This window comes from Anastrepha ludens, chromosome 3 (assembly GCF_028408465.1).
Source record: "Anastrepha ludens isolate Willacy chromosome 3, idAnaLude1.1, whole genome shotgun sequence".
NCBI lineage: Eukaryota > Metazoa > Arthropoda > Insecta > Diptera > Tephritidae > Anastrepha > Anastrepha ludens.
In genome coordinates, this window is record NC_071499.1 from 55,276,204 (window position 1) to 55,298,996 (window position 22,793).

At 35.8% G+C, this 22,793-nt stretch overlaps 1 protein-coding gene across 4 annotated transcripts in view; it reads right to left on the bottom strand.

Annotated features, from left to right (window-relative positions):
• Positions 1-455: 455 nt before the first annotated feature.
• Positions 456-22,793, bottom strand: part of LOC128857993 (coronin-7) — a 38,721-nt gene continuing 16,383 nt past the window's right edge. The window contains exons 2-14 of one of the 4 annotated variants that reach the window (XM_054093871.1): positions 13,790-14,345; positions 13,163-13,719; positions 12,941-13,093; positions 12,106-12,726; positions 9,207-9,432; positions 9,068-9,135; positions 8,841-8,873; positions 8,585-8,760; positions 6,830-7,759; positions 6,408-6,753; positions 6,188-6,323; positions 6,007-6,113; positions 456-2,645 (exon numbers count right to left, since the gene is read on the bottom strand). In XM_054093871.1, coding sequence (XP_053949846.1) covers positions 2,550-2,645; positions 6,007-6,113; positions 6,188-6,323; positions 6,408-6,753; positions 6,830-7,759; positions 8,585-8,760; positions 8,841-8,873; positions 9,068-9,135; positions 9,207-9,432; positions 12,106-12,726; positions 12,941-13,093; positions 13,163-13,719; positions 13,790-14,285 — 3,945 coding nt within the window. In that variant the 5' untranslated portion in view covers positions 14,286-14,345 and the 3' untranslated portion in view covers positions 456-2,549. The remainder of the gene's footprint in view (positions 2,646-6,006; positions 6,114-6,187; positions 6,324-6,407; positions 6,754-6,829; positions 7,760-8,584; positions 8,761-8,840; positions 8,874-9,067; positions 9,136-9,206; positions 9,433-12,105; positions 12,727-12,940; positions 13,094-13,162; positions 13,720-13,789; positions 14,346-22,793) is intronic. The other 3 variants (XM_054093872.1, XM_054093873.1, XM_054093874.1) reach the window with 3 other exon arrangements.

Genomic DNA, 22,793 nt, shown 5'->3' on the forward strand with positions numbered 1-22,793 from the left:
GTAACAGGGTTTGCTTTTGTTCTTCAATTTAAAGAAAAGTGCAACAGAAGCGCATCGTTTACTCTCAGTAGCTTATCCTGAATATGCTCCAGAGTTTGGAGTATGTCAGCAGTGGTTTGCACGATTTAAAAGTGGCGATTGTGACACAGAAGACAAAGAGCGATCAGGTCCATCAAAAAAGTTTGAAGACGAAGAATTGGAGGCATTACTCGATCAAGATCCATGTCAAACTCAAGAAGAAATTGGAAAAACATTGGAAGTCACTCAACAAGCCATTTCTAAACGTTTAAAAGCAGCCAGATACAATCACAAACAAGGAAATTGGGTGCCACACGAATTGAAGCCGAGAGACGTTGAGAGACGATTTTGCATGTCTGAAATGCTGCTTAATCGCCACAAAAAGAAATCGTTTTTGCATCGTATTGTCAGTGGCGATGAAAAGTGGATTCATTACGACAACCCAAAGCGTAAAAGATCATATGTGAAGCCAGGCCAACCAGCCAGGCCGCACCCGCCTTATAGCCCAGACATAGCTCCTTCTGATTACCATTTGTTTCGGTCCATGCAAAATCACCTTTCTGGAATACGGTTCACCAATGTTGAAGGTATGGGGCTTGATGACTTTCTCGGCGCAAAAGAAGAGAAGTTTTTTTTGGGATGGAGTCCATAAATTGCCTGAAAGATGGGAAAAAGTTGCCACTTCCGATGGACAATATTTTGAATAAAATATTTTTTCACTTTTATACTTAAATGAATGGTTTTTTTAACAAAAAAATACGAAATTGATTAGTTGTACAGCCATTATAATTACTGTTTTTTATGTAAATAAAAGTCTTCGGTAAAAACGCTACGAACTTATTCCCCAATGTAGTAGATAATAGATTTGTAGGAAAATATCAAAGACGCAAATTGAAAGTTTTCTTTGTAAAAGTGAAATATGCAAAATACCAAATACAAATAACAAAAAACCAGGAAGAAACGAAAAAAAAACCACACTAACAATTGTTGTTCGAAAACAGCAAATAGCAGCCCCGTAAATCGAAATTTAATTTTCATATACCCCCCTCTCATACATATATGGCGAAATAAGCATAGCTTATTGTGAACAATTAATGTTGCTGCTGAAAATATTGTTGTCCTGATTTATCGCTTGATTGCTTGAAGGTAGTGTGTGTGAGTAGTGCCGGAGAATGTTTTTAAATTTCAAAAAATTCTTCATACGAAGACTAGAGAGCATAAGTTTCCATTGTTCTATATAAACTGTTTTTTGTTTTTTTTTTTTGTAAGTTTATCTCATTATAAGGTTAAAATATACAGATAATCATAAATATGTTAAAGAGAAAAAGTTGTCACATCAGCTTTGTCATTATCGTAATAATCATCATTTCATTAGTGTATCAGTTATCAGTTATAATAAAATACATTACATAAATTTGTATGCCTTAAATAAATGTATTGTGTATGTATGCATATATATATATATATATATATTTATATATGTATATATTGCAAAATACATGCGCGCTTTCTAAACTACTACACATACACATATATACTTGTATATAAATATAAATTTAAATATAATGCAGTTAAATATTTGTAAATAACCAAGAGGAATTTGCATTTCATATGGCAACAGTGTAACTAACGCTTTTCCTTTGTTCACATGTCAAAATATCATTTTCAACGTTACGTCAAATCGTATAAACCAATAATTATAATTATAATCATATTCTTTCGTAAACAGCCCGAATACAAATCATTTCGAAATAAATATACTTTTTCGTGTATAATTTTCCTTTTTGCTTCATATGTGGAATGCGAAAATGTACACATGCACGGTTGGTTTCTTTTTTTTTTCCTTTTTCTTTTTGGCAAATCTTGAGTATTGATTAAAAATAATGAAGTTACATTATGTATAAATGTAGGTAAATGTAAAAAAAGAAAAGTTCTTGGGTCACATAAATATTTTCAAACTAACTAAAATACATTTATATGCAGTCTTCATGTTACATACCTTTATATAAATATTTCTAAAGAATTTTGTCCCTGGAAATGTTACTTATTTTTTAATTTAACTCAATATTTGCTATTGCTGTCCTAGTTGTCATTTCGTGCATTGTTTTTGGGTACCCTTTTGAGGTTTATCATCAAACTTAAAATTTATGAATGTTAAAATGTTGTTGTTATTGGTAAATATTATACCTATATCTTTACGCTTTGAGAATGTTTCATGAGAATTGAGAATGTCTGCAAACGTGAAAACGCATGTAACTTCTAATTGTAGCAAAAATATTCTTGTATGTATGTATGTATGTATGTATATGCATGCATGTAAAACTTATCAATTTATCAAATGTCTGTCTGTTCTTATACACACGCACGCTCATATTAACTTAACGTAACATACTGCTAAACGCCAGGGCTAAACTGCTGACTGCATCCTCCCTGCTCTTCCATACAAACCCTTTAGCCATGAACGTACTAAGCGTTCAGCACCGTGGCCTTTTCTTATTACTACCTGGTATGATTTTTGTTGAAAAAGATGTTTAATCTTCTTGCCACTCATTTTCATCCACGCCTTCCATGTCGTCTTGCTCCAGTTTGGTATTGTATTCCAGGCGGGCACTCACTGACTTCTGAATCTGAAAAGCAGAAAAGTAGATGTCAGATATAAAAAGCTACCGATTACTGCTTGAATAAAAATTAATATGAAAATATAAAAATAATAGCGATCGAAAAGTGTAGACGAAGTTAATTTTAGGATTTCAAAATCCCCATGAGCTCATCATTGACCCTAGGAGGGCTTTATGATCAGGTGATCAAAGACACGGCTTTCAATTTGAATTTCTGTAAGATGATGACTTCTATCAGGGCTGGGTTACACCCCCAGATTGCTATCAAGTTCTACAACAGCTTTGTAAGTTCGAAAATTGAGTATTTTAGGAGCACTAATAAGACTGTTGTTGTTGTTGTTGTTGTAGCAGTAACTTTTCACTGTCAATGTAGTGTAATCACCGGTTGTCTTCGTCTAGCTCATCAAGCCCAGGAAACTTGCTTGTTGTGACAGGTTGGGTCCAGAAAGAGAGGTGTGTTAGATGAGTGGGTTTGATGGGGCATGTGAAAAGGTGGTTAGTGTCGTGCGGGGTGCCTTCACATGTCGCACATATGTTTAGTATGTCGGGGTCGATTCTGAATAAGTAGGAGTTTAACCTGCTACAGTATCCAGAACGTTGTTGTAACCTTGGTACTCTCGGGGAGTCCCGTTGTCAGAAACTGTTACTTTCAAAACTGCTTCCTTAGGAGAAATTTAGCGGTTGCTCTAACTACACTCTTGCTGTATGCGATTGTCCATGAGTTACCACCTGCTGAAAGGTCTCTTTGGCTTATTGCCAAAGAAATTTTGGAAATTGAAACAAATAAATCCTAGCGTTTAAAAAATGATTGAAAACTCTGTAGAGGTTAAATCCCGTTATAGTTTTGTTTTCAAAAAGATTAAAGATATTTTTGTGAATACAAATGTAAACTCAAAGATTGTTGACTTTGAAAATTTGGCGGTGATTGACGATTCCTTGTCCAGGGCTAAAAACATCCAAAAAATTAAAACCATTTTTGCTGAAAAAATCGATGAACTTAAGCGCGATGATGTTGATCTTCTGGCAACTCATGCGTCTGTTGTGGTTAATTGTGATTTGTATTTTTACTGATAGTCTGAGTTCATGCCTACTACTCAAGAAGGTAAGTCCCACAACTGCTGTGGCAGTCTTTTTAAACAAAAGGTAAATGAATATGGTTTTCATAGTGTGGGGGTGGTTTGGTCGCATGGACATATTGGCCTTCAAATAAATAAAAGATCTGATGCTATTGCAAAAAGACTGTTTACTGCAGCTCAATTTTGAGCAACATCTCGGCCAACTGCAGTCAGAAGAAAGGCACATACGCTCAATCCAACCCAGCTCTATCCGGGGTTTAATAAGGGAATTGAGTCTGGATGAGGTACTGGGCTGACAAGAGGGCACAAAAGACCATGAAATCGAAGTGCAAACCTCGTAAAAAATCTATCTATCTAGCTAAGTCTCAGAAATAGCCATTCGTATCTGCCATCACCTCCTCGATTGAATAAAATCTTTTTCCCCGCCAACAATTTTCTAATTCGGGAACAAATAGTTGTCAGAGAGATCCAAGGGGGCCAATTTATAGAATAGGTGGGGGAAACGACCTAGAACCCTATTTCTATTAATTTTGCGAGCGCAACTGCTGAGGCGTGATCTGGTGCGTTGTCGTGATGGAAAAGGAAAACTATTCGAAAAAATAGACCGATCTGGCTGAAACTTAAAGATATGCTACTAGCTAAACAGGACTTCGATGCGCCCCAGTAGTGCCATCTCAGTGCCTTGGCACGGACTATTCAAACGACCCTGTAGTTCTTACTTCCGTCAGCAATTAATTTAAAAATTCATATACATTTTCAAGAATGCTCTCGCACTTTTATTATAATGCGTCTTAAAGGTTTATTCAAAAGTGAAAGATGTCAATAGTAAATAATTCCCAGACGGTAACTTTTTTTATGCCACCTTTGACATTTGTCAAGTGGATAATTTTTTGAATTATTGAAATTTATTATGAAAATGGTCGATCTTTAAGAACATACCGCAAAATACGTGATTTTTTTATGGAAATAATCGTCCAAATGAGTCAACAATTCAAAGGTGGGTGGAAAATTTAAGAAACTGATTCTGTCGAGGATAAAAAAAGGACTGGCAGACCAAAAATTGGGTGTTTTGTTAAGAATATTGCTGATGTAGCGCAAAGTGTTGCTGAACAACCTTCAACATCGATATCTCGATGTTCTCACCAAATCGACTGTTTAGTGGATTTTACCTGTAGAACTGCTCATAGTGGACATTTATATGATGAAATTTTTTACACATAATTATTTAGAGGAGTATTTTGATTAAAAATTGTTAAACCTATTCGGGTTCAAATATTTGTGGGACATCAAAACTCACAGCAAAAATGGGATAAATAAGACGGGGAGTTCGGCCAAACCCCCTAAAAGGGTGTAAGGTCTATTTATATACAGTGTACGCTCTCCTAACGGACACCTCTCTTAAGCGGACCCTTTTTTTAGTTTATATCACAAATCCTTAAGAATTTTTTTTAAATTGTTTTCTCTTGAGCGGATAACCCTCCCATAACACGTTAACCCTTTATTGTTGTTGTTGTTGCAGTGTACCTCCCAGTGTCCACTTAAGAGAGAGTGCACTGTATATATATTCGGGTGCCGGGCACGAAACACCAAATTATAGAAAAATTTTTTTTCTAATAGCGGGTGCCCCTCGGCTGGCAATGGTAAATCTCCGAGAGTATTCTTGCCATGAAAGAGCTCCTTATAAAAAAAACATCTACCGTTTGCGGGTCGCATTAAACTGCGCCACCACAAATAGGAGGAAGAGTTCGACCAATCACCCAAAAATTGCAATAAGTATTACATAAATCAAAGTTTCAAATTTTGTGGAAGATTTATAAAAATTCGACAAATTTTCATCAAAATTTCAGAATTTAAAAAAAAATGTATACGCCCTTTTACAGCCCATTACATTTCAGATTAATAAAGTGTGAGTGTGAAATGGCTTAAAATTCTCGTTAATTTTTGATAGCTTTTCCCTGACGTTGTTGATTTTTTTCTTATTATAAAAAAGATATCGTCGATTCCCTATTTTACGTCTTATCTTTACTGTCACATCAAATTCTGCCGATCGAGAATAAGTAGTTACAAGGCATCTTCTTTTTGCCAAGCGTTAGCAAGTGGCTCGATAACTTTGTTGTTGCTTTCACATGCAAATTTTTCGTCAAGTTAATCGAGTAAAGAGATAGCGAGCAGAGAAGTGGCGATTAGATGAGGCCTATACTTAAACATTTTATATCCGTTTTCTCATCTAACCACAAAATTCCCTTCCTTAATTCGGAATTATCAAGATGAAATGAGATGTTACTCCTATTTACCTCTTGTTGCTTGTTTTTCTCAAATTCTGCTCCTGTCATCGCAGTACTGTTGCCATTTCCCGCATGCTCAATCTTCTTGGCGGTTGCCACTTGTTGAATGGAGGATACTTTAAAGAAGAAAAAAAAAATGTTCATAATGCATAGTGAAAATTATAAATTTTCAACTTCAAATAACACTTACAAGCTTCCATGCCGTTAGGTTGCAAACTCAACTTTGTCGGTTTCCTATCATTGCATGCAAACCATTCATCCGCCGACATTGTGGGCTTCCAGGTGACGCGAGTTGGTGGAAAGAGATCATCTTGGAATAATTCATTCTAAAATCATATTTATTTATTTGGTTAACATCCATGGAAAACTATTAAAATAAACTGATTTGCAATATGTCAACACTCTTTTACCTTAATACGTGGCACAGTGAAGCTCAACGGCTCGATAGTTGTGTTTGTCAATCGGTACGCTTTCGAGAACTCAACACTCGCTACGTCGCAATAATTTTTGGTGAGAAAACTCAATCCTTGGTGTAATGATGTGCAGCGATGATGCGATAAAGGACAAACGTATGGCTCCTCATCCGTTATCTCATAGCAGTAAATGGTGGAGTCACCCTTGCCCGTCACAAACAAAGTCGAACTGTCCTCATCATAATAGGGTATCAGTATAGATGGCGAGACGTCGAGACTGGCTGTATTCAATGGCGCATTCAGTTTTTGTGCATTGTATACGCTTATTTGACGCTCAGACACTCTGAAAAAAATAAATGAAAAAAGCATTAAATAGGTGAAAAATATCGCGCCATGCACCAAATTCATCTATTACTCACTTATCAAATCCAGTGCAAACGATGTACTGACCCTCCAGCGCCCAGGTGATACGCGCACCGCGCGTACCTACCGGCCCATTACCTTCGCGCATTGGAGTCTCCGACTTGCGTGGATTATAGACACGCAACTTACCATCTTTACACACGGTTGCTGCCAACTTGCCACAAGGGCTCCAAGCTAAATCGAATATCTGATCTGTATGGCCCGTTAGTAGAATTTTCTCCTCCAAAGTACGCAAATCCCACAATTTTACAGTCATATCATAGCTAGCCGTCAACAAAACGTCTTCAGCCAACGGATGAAACCGTATAAAGTAGATTTTGTCCAAATGTGCAATTAGCTCACGTTCCGTGGTATTTGTTGGTTCATTGAGACCACCCTCGGGAATGCGCCACAACTTAACGATGCCATCATCACAAGCAACAGCCAAACGTGACGAATCAAAAGGATCCCACTGAAAGTCCATAATGTTGCTGCCATTCACCAAAGATGGTATTACACCGTCAGGCAAACGACCTGGACGACTTAGCTCGAATATGGCAATTTTACCACCAGGACCCGATAACGGTACAGCAACTCGTTCGTGATTGGCATGGAAACCGTTGCATTCACCCGGAATCTGGCGGCTGAGATTGCGCAAATTTTCAATGTGTGTAGATTTGTGGCCAGGTGTGCCTTTTAGATGGCGGAATTTCGAGACTTTACCGAAAACGGTCGACGTGCGCTTGTGTGTGGTAGTAATGGCTGCTTCAGTTGACGACTTCTTTATTGCAGCGCCACCATCAACAACGGATGTGACATTGCGACGACGTTCCTCTAAAAGTTTGCCTTCAGGCGCAGAAATACGTTTAATTTCGGTGACAGGAGCAGTTAAAGAGGGTTGCTGTTGTTGGGGTTTAAAGGGTTCTCCCTTAGAAAGCTCACGCCGCCTGAAAAGAGATTTTTTAATGATTATGAAACTTCTAACTTGGGTATTTCTTTTTCCTCAAACTAATATTACTTTCTTAAGGGGTTACATGGGTTTCGTCGGATAAAAAAGGCATATTTTCAATATTTTTTTCTATGTAAAAAATTATTTATTTAATGCAAACTTTTTTCTGTCTTATAGATACATATTTAAAGTATAATTTCTGGAAAATTTCAAAAAAAAAAAAATTAAAACTCCTCCATTGTGACGTCATTTCCGGTGACCCCTCGAAAAAGGTGCGTCCGCGTTGTAAACATAACTCCTGACAGGCTCATCACAAATGAAAAAACAAAAATAAGTTCTTTAGTTAAGACCATAAACTCATGCTTGAACGAAGGAAAGAAAAAAAGTAAAAATTTGAATTTTGGCAGACATTTTTGCAAAAAAATGAAAATTTCGGACAAATTTGCTTGACACTTTGTTTTTTTTTAAATAGTTGTAATTGAAAAAAAAAAAACAAAATACTTCGTTCAAGCACGAGTAAATTGGTTCCGAACACCTGTGTAAAATTTCATCAAGGTCGGTTGAGTAGTTTTTGAGAACATTTGACAACTGACTTTGAAAACACAGTTCCGAGAAAAACGCGTTTAAAGTTTTGAATAACAATAAAAGTGGCTTGGAGCGCACACATTCCAAAGGCTGTATCTCCGAATTTATTATTCGGATCGACTTGAAAATTAATATTCCTGAGATGTTGTAGAAATTAATAGCCAAAAAAAAAATAAATCGATTTTTTGAACCAACGAAACCCATGTTATCCCTTAAATAGACATAATTGAGTACTTACAAAGGCACTGGCGATTGCGATTTCTCCTCCACTGTGCTCTTTGATCGATTCTCATATAAACGCCGCCGCTCGGCAATGCTGCTCCTGGCAGCCGAGAAACGACGCAATTCCGTATCAGGTTTATCATCACCTTCAGTAGAATTCTCCGAGGATTCTGAATGAGTTTGCTCGAAAATCTAAACAAATACAAGCAAGCAAATTACCATCGATTCAAAATAGAACTTGCGATTCTGCAAATATTTATAAAGAAAGTAACCTTATCGGGCGATTCATCAGCATCAGCCGAGGACTGTTGTAGAGTGTTTGTGTGTGTTGCCAAAATACGGTTAGCAATTGGAGGGAAGCATTAATTAGGTGAGAGCGAAATGTGTTAGTTAAGTGTTAGTTGAAATATTTATTTGGGTATTAGAAATTCATAAAGTATTTGTTTAGTTCTTTATTGGATGTGCCTGATTATTATTTTTTGTTTTTGTTTGTGCTTACCTTCCGACGTTCCGAGGTCGACAGAGTTTTTTGTATGTTGCTCTCGTTGGCATTATCAACATTGGGTTCTATGACATGAAATAAATTGGTAATTATTTGGTTAATAAAAGATAATTGCAGATAGATTTCAATGACTTACTTTTAATTTCAATTTCCACAATCAAATCTGGTTTGTTTTGTGTTGGAGTAGCCGCTGGCGCAACTGGTGCTGGCGCCACGAAAGTGTCTCCTCCATTATCAGCTGCACCTGCGGTTGAAATGTGATGTATATTTTCTTGTGATCCTGGCGCTACTGGCACAGCGAAGACTTTGTCGAACGAAACATCGCCCGAATTGCTTGAGAATGGCTTTGGTCCAAGGCGTGGCTGGATTAAGCAAAAGTGTAAAGCATTATTAATAAAATAAACTCATGCTTTGTACCACATTAATGTGATTTAGCTGGGAAATGTGTGATGTTTAGATGAAAGATGAAAATAAATAAATAAAAATATATTTAAAGGAAAATTAGTGGACATTATGGAACTGACAAATATAAAACAAAAAGTGGAGGAAATAAGACAACGTGACGACCATAAATTTTAAAACGAAACAGCGAAAAAACAAACAATAATAACAACGCTGGTGCAATTAAATGAACAACAACAACAAAGGATGTGCAACAAAGACACGAATCATAATTGCACAACTGAAAAATCAAATAGAAAAAGGAAGAGGATATACCGGGTTCAAAAGTACAAATTTCTTCCAGTTGAAGTGCAGATCAGCTTCAGTTAAATATGCAGATTTCAAATTTTACTCTTAAAACTCACTAAGCAGCTAATCATTTTACTGGCTTCTTCAGCGGTGATGGTTTGATGGAAAAAAATGCAAACTTGTATTTACCAGAGCTCTCGATTTAGTTCGCACATTTTCGAATAGCCCGGGAGTATGAGCAACGAGTAGTCGTATACCTGTTTCATGCTCATTACTCGAAAGTTTTCAATCGAGTGAACTCGAGTATATCAAACTTTTCTGAACGTGAGTTCGAGTATGTCGAATTTTTGCAAGCAATTTGAATGATATGTGTTTTGATTATTTAGATAACTTTTTTTAAGTTTTACAAATTATTCAAATACAGTTCTAAAATCATTGGAAAGCTTAAGAAATGCTGATAAAAAAATTAACAATTTTGTTTAAATTGTTCAAAGGCTCGATATTTTCGAACACAAATTTGAGCAGTTGTAGAATGAACGAGTTTCGAGCGAGTACAGAGCTACTTGCACTGCTCGATACACGGCTATCTAGAGCTCTAGTATATAAATACCTACTTGGCATTCCTATGAACGTTATGCGTGCATTAGGATGGCCCAAAAAAATGTAGTTTTCTTAATGCCACCTCCTAAATTTGTTATATAGCCATTAAGGCAACTGTTTTAAAATTTGTTCTTTTTTTAACATTTACTAGTGTTGCTAACGCTTTGAAAATTACCATTTTATTCCCATGGGGAAAATGCCATTTTTCGTAATTTTAGTGTACAATGTTTATAGATTGATGTTATTTAATCTCATCTTTTAATTTCCCTTCAAAAATGCCTAAAAAAAAAAACCTTATGAAAAAATTTTAAAAACCCTAAAAATTAAAGAAAATTGTTATTTTTGGTAGCAAAACTTATTCGGAAAAGCACACCTTTTAACTCACTTTATCTTTCTTTTCTTGTTTTTTGCTAACAAAATTAGTTAATTTTAACATAATTTACTTTTCTTTTTTTTTTGTAGCAAAATTTATTTGGAAAAACACCCCTTTTAATCCACTTTTACTAAAATCATGTAAAAATTACTTTTCTGTTAATAAATGCCATCAAAATCGGAATAAAATTGTTAACTAATGGAGGCTGTAACTCTAATCAACCAATAACTGGACTCTAAGAGTACTAATTGAGCGTTCCGACGACAGTCGGTTGTACGTAATCGGCACGACCCAGATTTATACCCGGCCAAGGACTGTCACTTCAGCAGCACTGTGCTACTTCAACACTATACTACTACTACAGCAACAACAACAACAGTACTAACCGAGCAAACGAACTATTCCTTTATGTAAAAAGCCCTTGCCAGTATTTTGTTCAACTATTAAGATTGTGTTAAATTGCAGCAAAGTCTGTTTTTGTTTATCATTAACCCCTCCCCCTGCCGTGCTTTAACGAGTCCGACTCATGATGAAAATTTTGGCCTAAACATGAATAGCCAGGCTCGTGAATAGATCGTCGAGCCAAACGTAAATATGACGAGCCGATTTCGTTTGCAGGTAGTCGGATCAAACATAAACATCACGAGCCTGGGTCGAGATTGAAAGTTAGTTTGTCTGATCCGTTTACCACGCGTTGATGCGTAACACTCTGAGTCTCGTCGAGCTAAATTGCTTGGCAAGGGGTTAATTTGCCTAGCAAATCGCTGTGCGGTCAATCTTTTCTTATGTAAAGCAATAAAATAATGAACGGTAGTTAGCTGCACTAAATCGATGTGCGCCAACAGGCCTTACGAGTTATCGAGCTCAAATAAATTAACCCACAAAAGAGCACACTCCGAAGTTCAGGTATAACTTCCGTTATATTATTTTCCCCACGAATGAACATTTTTTTATCGCCAGTTGAGAAAAGGGCCTAAAACTCCCCTTTTTTAATAAAATTATGAATTACCTTGTTATAGATTTGGTATGGCGTTTGTCTTAGCTTGAAGGCCAAGAGGCGAATTACATAAAAACACAACAAAAAAAAACTGTTACCTGCTCAAAAGGTTTCTAGCCGTTCACCTTTTATTTTGAACTCCTTCCATTTTTTTTTTTTAAATATCTTCGAATTATTTTAAAACACTACTTCGGTCAATTAAACATTAACGAACCCATTACTTCTACAACAACCCTTTTGGCATTCAAATTTACTAGTATGCTAATTCGACTTACAAATCTGCGTTAGTCGCCTACTTTTTTCTGCACTTCAATCTGGCCTAGCTAGTGACGCATCATTATCATATTTCTTTTATACAAGCAAACCCCTGCACACCTTGTAAGCGGACGCCGCGGTAGTGCGCGGGCGTGGACGTGGCATGACCTCATCGCCACCAGCACCACTTGCAAATGCAGCTGTGGTAGCCGCATCCCCCAATGAATTATTTCGGGATGTGCGAGGCATTGGTCTGGGCGGTGAGGTCACACCGCTGCCAACGCTACCGCTGCTGCCTTCACGCTCACGCTGTTGTTGTTGCGGTGGCGATGACAAATCGGTTGTAGCGTCTTCGCTGCTGCCTGTCGACTCATCCGCCGGCGATTCACGGCTAAAGCGTCGTGTCAATTCCAACTCTTTAAAATCCTTCTCTGAATCAGTTTTATATTTGTTGTCAAATTTGCGTATGAGTTCAGATTTAGTAAATCCGGCACCACCAACCTCTTCGGCTTTCTCCGATTCGCTAATGCTGTGTGCGTGCAAAAGCGCTTTGACGCTGCCATCTTTTTCATTTCCTATGCTTGTTTTCATTTGAAAGTGGTTTTTCCCATTGCCGTTGCGTTGTTGCAACAAATTACCAGATTCCATTGCATTACTTGGCGATTTTAGGGGTGGTGTTTTGTTGGACACTTTTTTATTTTCAATATTTTTAATTAAATCATTCAAATTACCACGATGTACCTAATGGTGTCCGCGGTGGTGGTTCAATGTATCAGTTAAGGTTAATATTTGTAGAAAGAAATAGAGATTGGAAACAAGACAAAAAATGAGTACGAATAGTGGATACAAAAACAGTTGAATGCATAGTGGAAAATTGAATTTGTGTATGTTTGTAAGCGAATCATGACCAATGACGTTGATGGAGTACGCATTTTCACAGGCTTTATTTACTTACAATTATTGGTGTGTCGCCTAACTCACGCTTCGCCGGATCCAAGCTCATTTTTGGCACCGGCAAGTTGGTACCATGCAGCCATTCGCTAGCGGTTAATTCGGTCTTATAACCTGTTGTTTCGGGATACAGATCGCTATGGAAGTCACGATAAGTCTGGAAATACAAAAGGTAAGAGAAATTTAGTAACATTTTAGGAGATACTTCCTCGCACGCGTTACATACCTTACGTGGCACCTGATACATAATGGGTATGACCATGTTGGAAGTTAGTTGCAGCACTCGATTCACCTCGCCTTCCATTACTTTGAGCGCGCGTTTTGGCACCAAGCAAGCACCTTTTGTTTGTTCGCCTGTGTGACGCAAACCTTCCGTCAGATAGGGATCCTTGTCGCTCACTTCCAAGTAATTGATGGTTGTGTCTCCTTTTCCTGCAAGGAATAACATGTTTGTGTCTGGATCGAAGAGCGGCATTAGGATGCCCGTCGAGCAGTCAAGCTCCAAAGTCTTTTCCGGCACCGCGAAATTACGCAAATCACGAATGATCACTTGACGCAAACGGGCCGCATCAAACCCAGTGGTTAGAATACGCGTTTGGTTGCCCAACCACACGACACGCGAGTCTTTGATGCTTTGATGTGATTCAGCAATCATTTGAATGGGCGCATCACCAGCGCGGGGATCCAATATGCGCACATTTTTATCTTTACAACTTGTAGCCAAAGTTGTGCCATCCTGTTTCCAGCTAACTGACTGTATGACCTCGGGATGCTCGTTGTTAGCTGCAAAACAAATGCCCATTAGTTACAAAAAACACACACACAATTCGTGCATTTCACTTTTCGCACTCACAGAAAATTTCATTTTGTGTTGTTATGTCGAAGAGCGTCACACAACCGACAGCGGTGGAGTGCAGCAGGCCATCGGCAGTGGGATGAAAACCAACTGTCTCTACACGGCGCTGTTTGTGTGAAAAAACACATTCAGGATCTGAAAGCGATGCCTCAAGGCCTTTTTCGGGTATGTGCCAAATCTTGACGAGACAATCTTGGGACGCTGTTGCCAAGAGACCATCATGAAATGGTGAAAACTCCAAATCAGTCACCGTATCTGTGTGGCCATGCAGCAACGGCATTGTTTTACTCTTGCGCCCACAATCGTCTAGTGGCAAAACTGCAACACTCGAACCCGTATGCTCCCAATTAAATGCCATAAAAGCGGCGGATGCGACAATATTATTGCCGAAAGTCTGGTAGGAGCCGACACAAATGTCGCGAATGCATGCCTCCGGCTTTGGGACGATTGGTGCGGCATTCTTGTATTTCGATGCTTTGAAGCGCCACGCCATAATGATGAAATCTTATGCAGTCAATGGATGGATGGCCTTGACTTCTTTTATATATTATAGCTGTAAGATAAAGGTGAAATTCGTTATTAAAAGTTTATATTGATAATGCTTCCTGTGTATTTGTTTATCATGGACCTTAAGAACAATCGAATCTCTATAATATAATTTTTGGTGTCAGGCTAGGTTTTTTTTTATTAAATGTTTATTAATTTGTTAATTCGCAGTTCATTTTGACGATCTGAAGCATCTAATATCGGTAAATGGAAACCATGCGGATGGACTATTTCAAAACGCAGAACTAATGAACTCCACCCGGTATCGCTATGGATCAAAACGGTCTAAGCGTGACTGCAAGTCAACCACTTTAACCTAACCTTACCTAACCGATATAACTAACGGGATACCTATTTTAAGTCAAAGATATCCCAGAAATTCTAAAATAAGCAAAGAATGAATAAAAATTATATAACAAAACTACCAACAAGAGTCGATGGTGTGGCTTTTTAAAAACAAAATATGTAATATCTAATAGCGGTCGCCCCTCGGCAGGCAATTACAAGTGTATTTTTGCCATGACAAATCTCCACATAAAAAATATCTGCCGTTCGGAGTCGGCTTGAAACTGTAGGTCTCTCCATTTGTGGGAGACCAAGACGCACGCCACAAAGAAGAAGAAAAGAGAAGCTCGCCCAAACACCCAGAAAGGGTGTAAGCGCCAATTATATTTATATATAGGTCAGCTGCTTAGCACGAAGCCTTCTTTTTCTCATCTCTCGTTTCTGCAAACAGATCATCATAGCCATAGCCTTCCTTCACATTAGGTTTTTTTTTTTGTATTGCCAAAAAATATTAAACATCGAATAGCTTTCTAAACTGGTTCACCGGTTACGTGTTCATGCCATTACTAAGTCAGTTAGAAGATGAAGGTCCATGTTCTATCCGAACCCCGTGGAAGAATAATGAAAAATGACCAGAATTGTTGTCGCCTCTTCACCAAGGCCAGGGGCCAGCTCATTCGTCATCGCCTGTCAAGGCTTCAAGCCAAATAAATCATCCATGTGTTAGATCCAACTAGGAATTCAAATAGGCTCTTACAAATATGCAAAAAAGAATACTGACAATTCTTCAAATTGGAGCCAAATTGAAATTAAAATTCATAATTTTTTGTTCTAAATTCATTGCTGTTGTTGCAACAGCATAAACGGCAATAGTGACAGTCCATGGACGAATATAAATCCGGGTCGTTCCGGTAACGTAGAACCGACTGCTCTTCAAAAAGAAGAATAAGTAAAGTGTGTTTTTTTAAGATGAACACGCACGACAGGCAATGGAAAATTTCTGAGTGCATTTCTGCCGTAAAACAGGTTGTCATAAAATCTGTTTGGGGTGGAATGTGTTACAATATTGTCAACTCCTTTAAAAGTTGCCTTGTAAACATCAACTTTCTCTCTTTTCTTTTTCTTTAGCGGAAAAAAGTGGGGTTCCACAGTTAAGCCTAGCCTATTCAAGGTTGAGAGAATACAGAAGGTTGCGCATTCCGCGGAACTCTACTTGCCTGTCAAGCTGACGTAAACGTAAAGATTTTTTTAAAGCTTTTTTCTTGTTATAAACAATATAATATAGGGTTTTTCAATAACAGGTGTTATTTAGATTAGATTAGAGATTATTAACAATTTTTTATGGCCGGAATTGGATGGTATTGATCTGGGCAACGTTTATTTTCAACAAGACGGCGTTACGTGTCACACAAGCAACGAAACCATTGATCTTTTACGGGAAAAGTTTCCGGGCCATGTTATCTCTCGAAGAGGTGATCACAATTGGCCACCGAGATCTTGTGATTTAACACCTTGTGACTTTTTTCTTTGGAGCCACGTGAAAGAGAAGGTCTACAGGTACGCCTACAGCCCAGGGAGGACATAGGGGACATAGGGCAGCCACTTTGCAATTCGGTTATGGAAAATTTCATGGAAAGGATATTGTCCTGCAAGCGTGGCCGTGGTGGTCATTTGCCTGATGTTATTTTCCACTATTAACGGCATACCTTCCTCTTTATAATGAAATCATTTATACTAAATAGCATTTTTCTATGAATATCAAAATAACACCTCTTATTAGATAACCCTATATATTTAAGATTGTCTGGCAAGAGTCACACAGACGGCGGGTTACAGATTTAAAAAAGAAAGGAAGTGCTAAATTCCATCCAAACCGAACTTTTATATTCACGGAAATTGAAATAAAATTTAATTTGGACTGGCTGTTTTTTATAATCAGACAAACTCACGGACGGACGAAAATTAGTTTTTAGATATAAAAAAAGGGCGTGGTTTTATAGGATCTCCAAAAATGTACATTGGATAAAAATGAGGCGAGGAGAACTACGACTTTAAATTTGAGCGAATTTTATTAAGTAACCGGTATATACACATATTTACCCAAAAGTGGGCGTGGTACTGTGGTACATGCAACGAATTTATTGTTTTGGGTCCATCATTTGTAGAAAATTTGAGTAACTTTGCTTTATTTATAGCAGATATCACGTTTTTGTTTCTCTTTTAAAAATTACCGTTATATGGGTAATGGGCAGGGTTATTGAAGGATTTGGCCAATTTTCAATCCCAATCTACCTTTGACATAAAATAATGTGCACCAAGTTTCATTGGAATATAGAAATTTTTGTTTGCGTTATGATGGATGGGCGGAGGGACATACATACATACATGGCTAGATCGACGCCTCTCATCATTCTGAGCATCCTTTCAGCCATTACATTCAACCGTTAAGTACACAAAATTATAAGGGTGCATTGGTGGATATAAACAGTTACGCCCGTGGCCGAAAATTTCCATTTAGTTGGTTATTATTTGCAGTTTCAATGAAAAGTTTTTTTCTTTATTTAATTGATTTTAACAGTACAAAAAATTATTAAAATTTATAAACCACCACCTTTATATTATTTTGCTTATATATTATTTTGAGAGTATCTTTGACACACGGGCTTTTATTAGGAAATAATGGCAAGGCAATTCAATAATCCACCAGAAGTTTCGGCCATTTTCGCTTAAGGGGGGCAGATCCCAGCACCTTCAAATTTTCCATTTTTTGTTTTTTGCTTTAAAAATTCATTTACAATCTAAATAATATCTTTTCAATGTTTTAAACTTAATAGAAAGTCTAAAAAGTTTTTATAAAGTCAGTGAAGTGATAAGCGTCGAACGAAAACTTTAATCGTGTTTTTCACGAAATACGTTTTTTCCCGCGCTGTCGAATATAAGTCAAAAAGTAATCAATATATCAACTCAAAATTTTACAGGGACATTCTCTCACACATTGGCCTTTGCATGTACCGCAAATGTTATGTTAATTATCACTAAAAATATTGTTTTCATCAATTTGTATATAAAAAGAAGTGTAATTTTTTTTTCTTTTTCACTTTAAATTTTAATTTTTCTTTTTTCCCCCGTTAAAAAAGGTAAGGGCAAAGCGGACTAGCTTATTTTAATGAAAGTTTTTTGTCTGATTTCAGTTGAGGCGCTACATTCCACGGCGCAAATTAAAGGAGCCACGTTTGAGCAGACATTTTTTTTATTTAAAAAAATGTTGTATATTCATTTCAGCATGAGTATTAATAAGTAATTTATTTTAAGATAATAAATACTCTGAGCTTTTTTGCAAAAAATGATTGAAAAAGTCGTTGTCGGGAGGAGTTGCTCCTCTTTAGTGGGACTACACTGACTCACCTCTAATTGCCAGTAATGAAACCTTACGAATTAACAAAAAATATTATGCGGTAGGGGTTAGCTACATAAGAATAGCTTCTAATATTTATTCTTTATTTTTTTATTTTTTTTTATTACCTTTTTATTACTTTTTTTTATTAGTATTTTTTTAATTTTTTTTTTAATATAATTTTTTTTAATATAATTTTTTTAATATAATTTTTTTTATATTATTTTTTTTATATTATTTTTTTATAAATTTTTTTTTATATTATTTTTTTATAAATTTTTTTATATTATTTTTTTATAAATTTTTTTTATATTATTTTTTTTATATTGTATTATTATTTTTTATATTATTTTTTTATTATTATTTATTTGTTATTATTTACTTTTTTTTATTATTTATGATTATTATTTTTATTTATTTTATTTTTACCATTTACTTATATTTTTCTATTATTTATTCATAAACAGAGGCATATTGGGATCTACCGTTTTTATTGACAAAGCGAATCGCTGTAACATATCACTGTGGAACAAATTCAGGTTAGCAAAAATTAGGTCCATTCTGAGAGTGGCGGGTGAAAATAGAGGCGAAATTAGAAGACCCGTATCGCGCCGTTTTTTTATGTTAGTTCGAATTTTTTTTTAATCGGCCTTCGAAGTTTGCAGTCAAATGCCGATTTTCAGTATATTGTTTCATAAGTACCACAAAAATTTTCGAAATCAATTTTTTCAAAAATTGTAATTGTTGCACAGGTCTCTAGCAATAATTTGGCTTTTACAGATTGAAAAAATATCAATTAGTCGACGAGTTATAGCCAAAAAACCATATAAACAATTTTGCTCCGATTTCGTGCATATAACCTTGTAATGAAGGTGCACCAACCATTTTCATTAACCTCGCTAAGGGAGTCCACTTCAATAATTCATAAATCTACCACGAATTGCAGACGTGTGCAGAACAAATGAAATATTTTTGCATTCCGCTGCATGCATGTTGGGAAAAACAAGTTAAGAGGAAATAAATTTTCTTAATACATTTTTATCTTCATAAAAAGTCATTACAAGTTTTTGTGCTGAACCAATCAGCTAGAGTTTTGAACTCATTCAGTTTATGGTAACTTAGCTCTTCCATCTGCTCAGCTTTACACTTAAATTTTATAGGTGAGTTTAGTTACTCATACAATTTCTGAAATAATTACCAATTAAAATAATTTCGCTATTCACTCGTTCAACTCAGGGCAATTACCGATCGTCACTAAACCCAAACCGCATTGCACACGCAGCCTAACAACCAACGTACGTTAAACACCATGCAGATAAAAAAATATAATTGCTGCAACTAGCAGCAAGTGAAATAAAATGTCAATTAAAATAAGCAACTGAATTTTAAATAAAAATTCCGCTTCGTGTGTAGGTGGATGCAGGGCGCCACACGCAACATATGCGTACGCGTCAGACGCCTTACAACAAATGTTGGGTATTTTGTTGTTGTTTTTTTTTTTTTTTTTTAGTTTCAGAAACTCTCTCACAACAGCAGTCTGAGCAAGCAGCCTAGTCGCCGGTGCAAAGAAAAGGAGAAAGCAACAACGAAAAACAAACAACACACGGCCAACAAGCAATACAGGATAACCTCCTCAGCAAATATGTACCTATGTACATATGTGGTATAGCTGTAATAACCAAATATGGATACCATCGCCGCATAAATAATGCCACCACTAGAGTTAGTTGTGGCGGGGGTTGGTTCCTCGCTGCTTGCAGTTACTCAATCTTCAGTGTTTATTTTGGTATATATTTAAGTGCTGCTGGACAAGTGTGAATTATGCCACCACTGCCATTGCTGAGCAGCAAGTAGAAAGAGAGGCAATGTGAACAACGAGTACCAACACTACACCACTACCACCACCACCATCCAAAATGCAACGGAAAACACCAAGTTTCCACCCAAGTGAGCCAAATAGTAGATGCCGAGTGGCGTAAAATTAGATACACAAAGTATTTACTGAGCTCTACTACATACATACATGCATATCCACATGCATGCAAGCGTTTTCGCTGCCACCACCAACTAGCCTAGCCGAATACCGAAGCGCCAGCAATAGCAAATAGCACACACTCTCAAGTCACCACCGCCACTACCAGATCTTCATTTATTAAATTTATTTGTTATTGTTATTCTGCTGTTCGCGACTTGCTAACCGACAATAAAAGGAGCGCGCGAATAAAAGCAAAAAAGGAAGCAGCTGTCTCATCGACTGTAATGAAGACTGGATATGTTTAATAAAAAAAAGATAATCAGGAAACATGAAGTTTCTAGCCTAAATATTAAAGACTATTACACTTCGTAACAAAATTATAAAAACACAATTTATTTATTAAATATTTATTTATAATTTTTTTAAATTTTTTTTATTTTTTATTTATAATTTTTTCAATTATTTATTTATAAATTTTTTCAATTATTTATTTAATATTTATTTATAATTTTTTTCAATTTTTTTTTATTTTTTATTTATAATTTTTTCAATTATTTATTTAATTTTTATTTATAACTTTTTTCAATTATTTATTTTATTTAATATTTATTTATAATTTTTTCAATTATTTATTTAATATTTATTTATACATTTTTTCATATATATATATTTTTTTATTTATTTATTTCATTCTATAAGATTTATTGTACCAGATTTATAAAAATTTGTCAAATTTTCGTCAAAATGTCAAGCTTTTCAATCAAAATTCGGGTACGCATTCAATTTTAGTACACATAGTGCAAGTTTGAAGCCGCTCAAAATTTTCAATGACTTTTGATAATCTTACCCCTCGCCGTTTCCTATTTTCTCCGTATACAAAAAAAAAAGTTTGTGCATTCGTCATATGGAGAAAATGCGCAACTCCGTCAAGGGAAAAAGTATATATTGTAAAATCAAAGAGAAATTTTAGCTACACCAAACAATAATTTTTATTATAAAGGGGTTTCCAATAAAAGGAGTTATTTTGAATAGGATTGCGCTATCGAGAGATGATGAACGATTTTTTATGGCCGGAATTGGATGGTATTGATCTGGACAACGTTTATTTTCAACAAGACGGCGCTACCTGCCACACAAGCAACGAAACCATTGATCTTTTACGGGAAAAGTTTCCGGACCATGTTAGCTCTCGAAAAGATGATTGCAATTGGCCACCGAGATCTTGTGATTTAACACCTTTTGACCTTTTTCTTTGGGGCCACGTGGAAGAGAAGGTCCACACCAACAGCTCAGTGTCGATTCAAGACCTCAAAAATGGAATTCGTGAGGTTATCGAGGACATAGGACAGCCACTTTGCAATTCGGTTATGGAAAATTTCATGAAAAGGATATTGTCCTGTAAGCGTGGTCGTGGTGGTCATTTGCCTGATGTTATTTTCCACTATTAACGGCATACCTTCCTCTTTATAATGAAATAAACATCCGATCATTTACCTATATTAAAAAATAGCATTTTTCTTTGAATATCAAAATAAACACCTCTTATTGGAAAATCCTTTACTAAAATTTAGTAAAAAATTTTAAAAATCCTCAAAAATATATAAAAAACGGGGGGAAGAAAAATTAAATTAAAGAAAAGATAAATAAAAAAGATAAATTAAAAAAAAAGATAAATTTAAAAAAATATATATAAGTATAATATAATAAAAAAAAAAATAATAAAAAAAAAAAAAATTAATTAAATAAAAATTATTATACAATAATAAAATTAAAAACTAGTAAAATAAAATAAAAACATATAAAAATACCCAATATTTTTTGTTTTCATTCTGATTAAAAATTTGTTTTAATTCTGATTAAAAATTTGAAATTTGTCGAATTTTTTTAAACCTTGTACAAGGTTTGAAACTTAGGTTATTTTGGTCTGGGTTATAGAATGACCTACATATATCACCTATAAAAAAAATTGAAACTAAAAAAAAATTTAAATTAAAAATAAATAAATAATATTCTCAATATATGGTGCTTTCAAAATTTCTTAACAATGTATACGTAAGTATAAGTAAGCGCTTTATTTCAGTTAGCTATACCTATAACACAAGGGCGGCCGTCGTAGCCGAATGGATGGATTGGTGCGAGCCTGCCATTCGGGTAGGTTCGAATCTTCGTACGTGTAATACCAAAATGATAAAAAAAAATTTTCTGATAGCGGTCGCCCCTCGGTAGGCTAATGGCAAACCTCCGTGTGTATTTCTGCCATGAAAAAACTCATCATAAAACCATTTGCCGTTCGCGGTCGGCTTAAAACTGTAGGTCCCTCCATTTGTGGAACAACATCAAAACGCACACCACAAATAGGAGGAAAGGATCGGCCAAACACCCAACAGAAGTGTTATTTGTATGACATAAGTTGCATTCGTTTGCTTTTGCAGCAGCGAAATTCTGGCGAATTGGCAACTGATCTCCCCCAAAGAGAAAAATATTCAAAATAGTAAACGAACAGAAAACCAGTAAAAACGTGCATTTATATGGTCAGATGATATTAAATTAAAAGTGAAATAAAAAAAAAATGGAAAACTTAGAAAACGTGAACATAGCGTGTTGTTCAGGCGCATTCCGCAGAGTCCAAAGGAAATGTACTTACTTCTATATCTAAATTCTTTATACCTTTTTACGTTTTCCAAAGCTAAATCAAAAATTTCTGATTTTTATAAATTGCAGCCAGCTGCTTTTGATCAGCTATTTTTCTTGCTAAGAAAAAGCTGTAAACATTTTTGCAAGATAAATTTTCAGCTCTCATA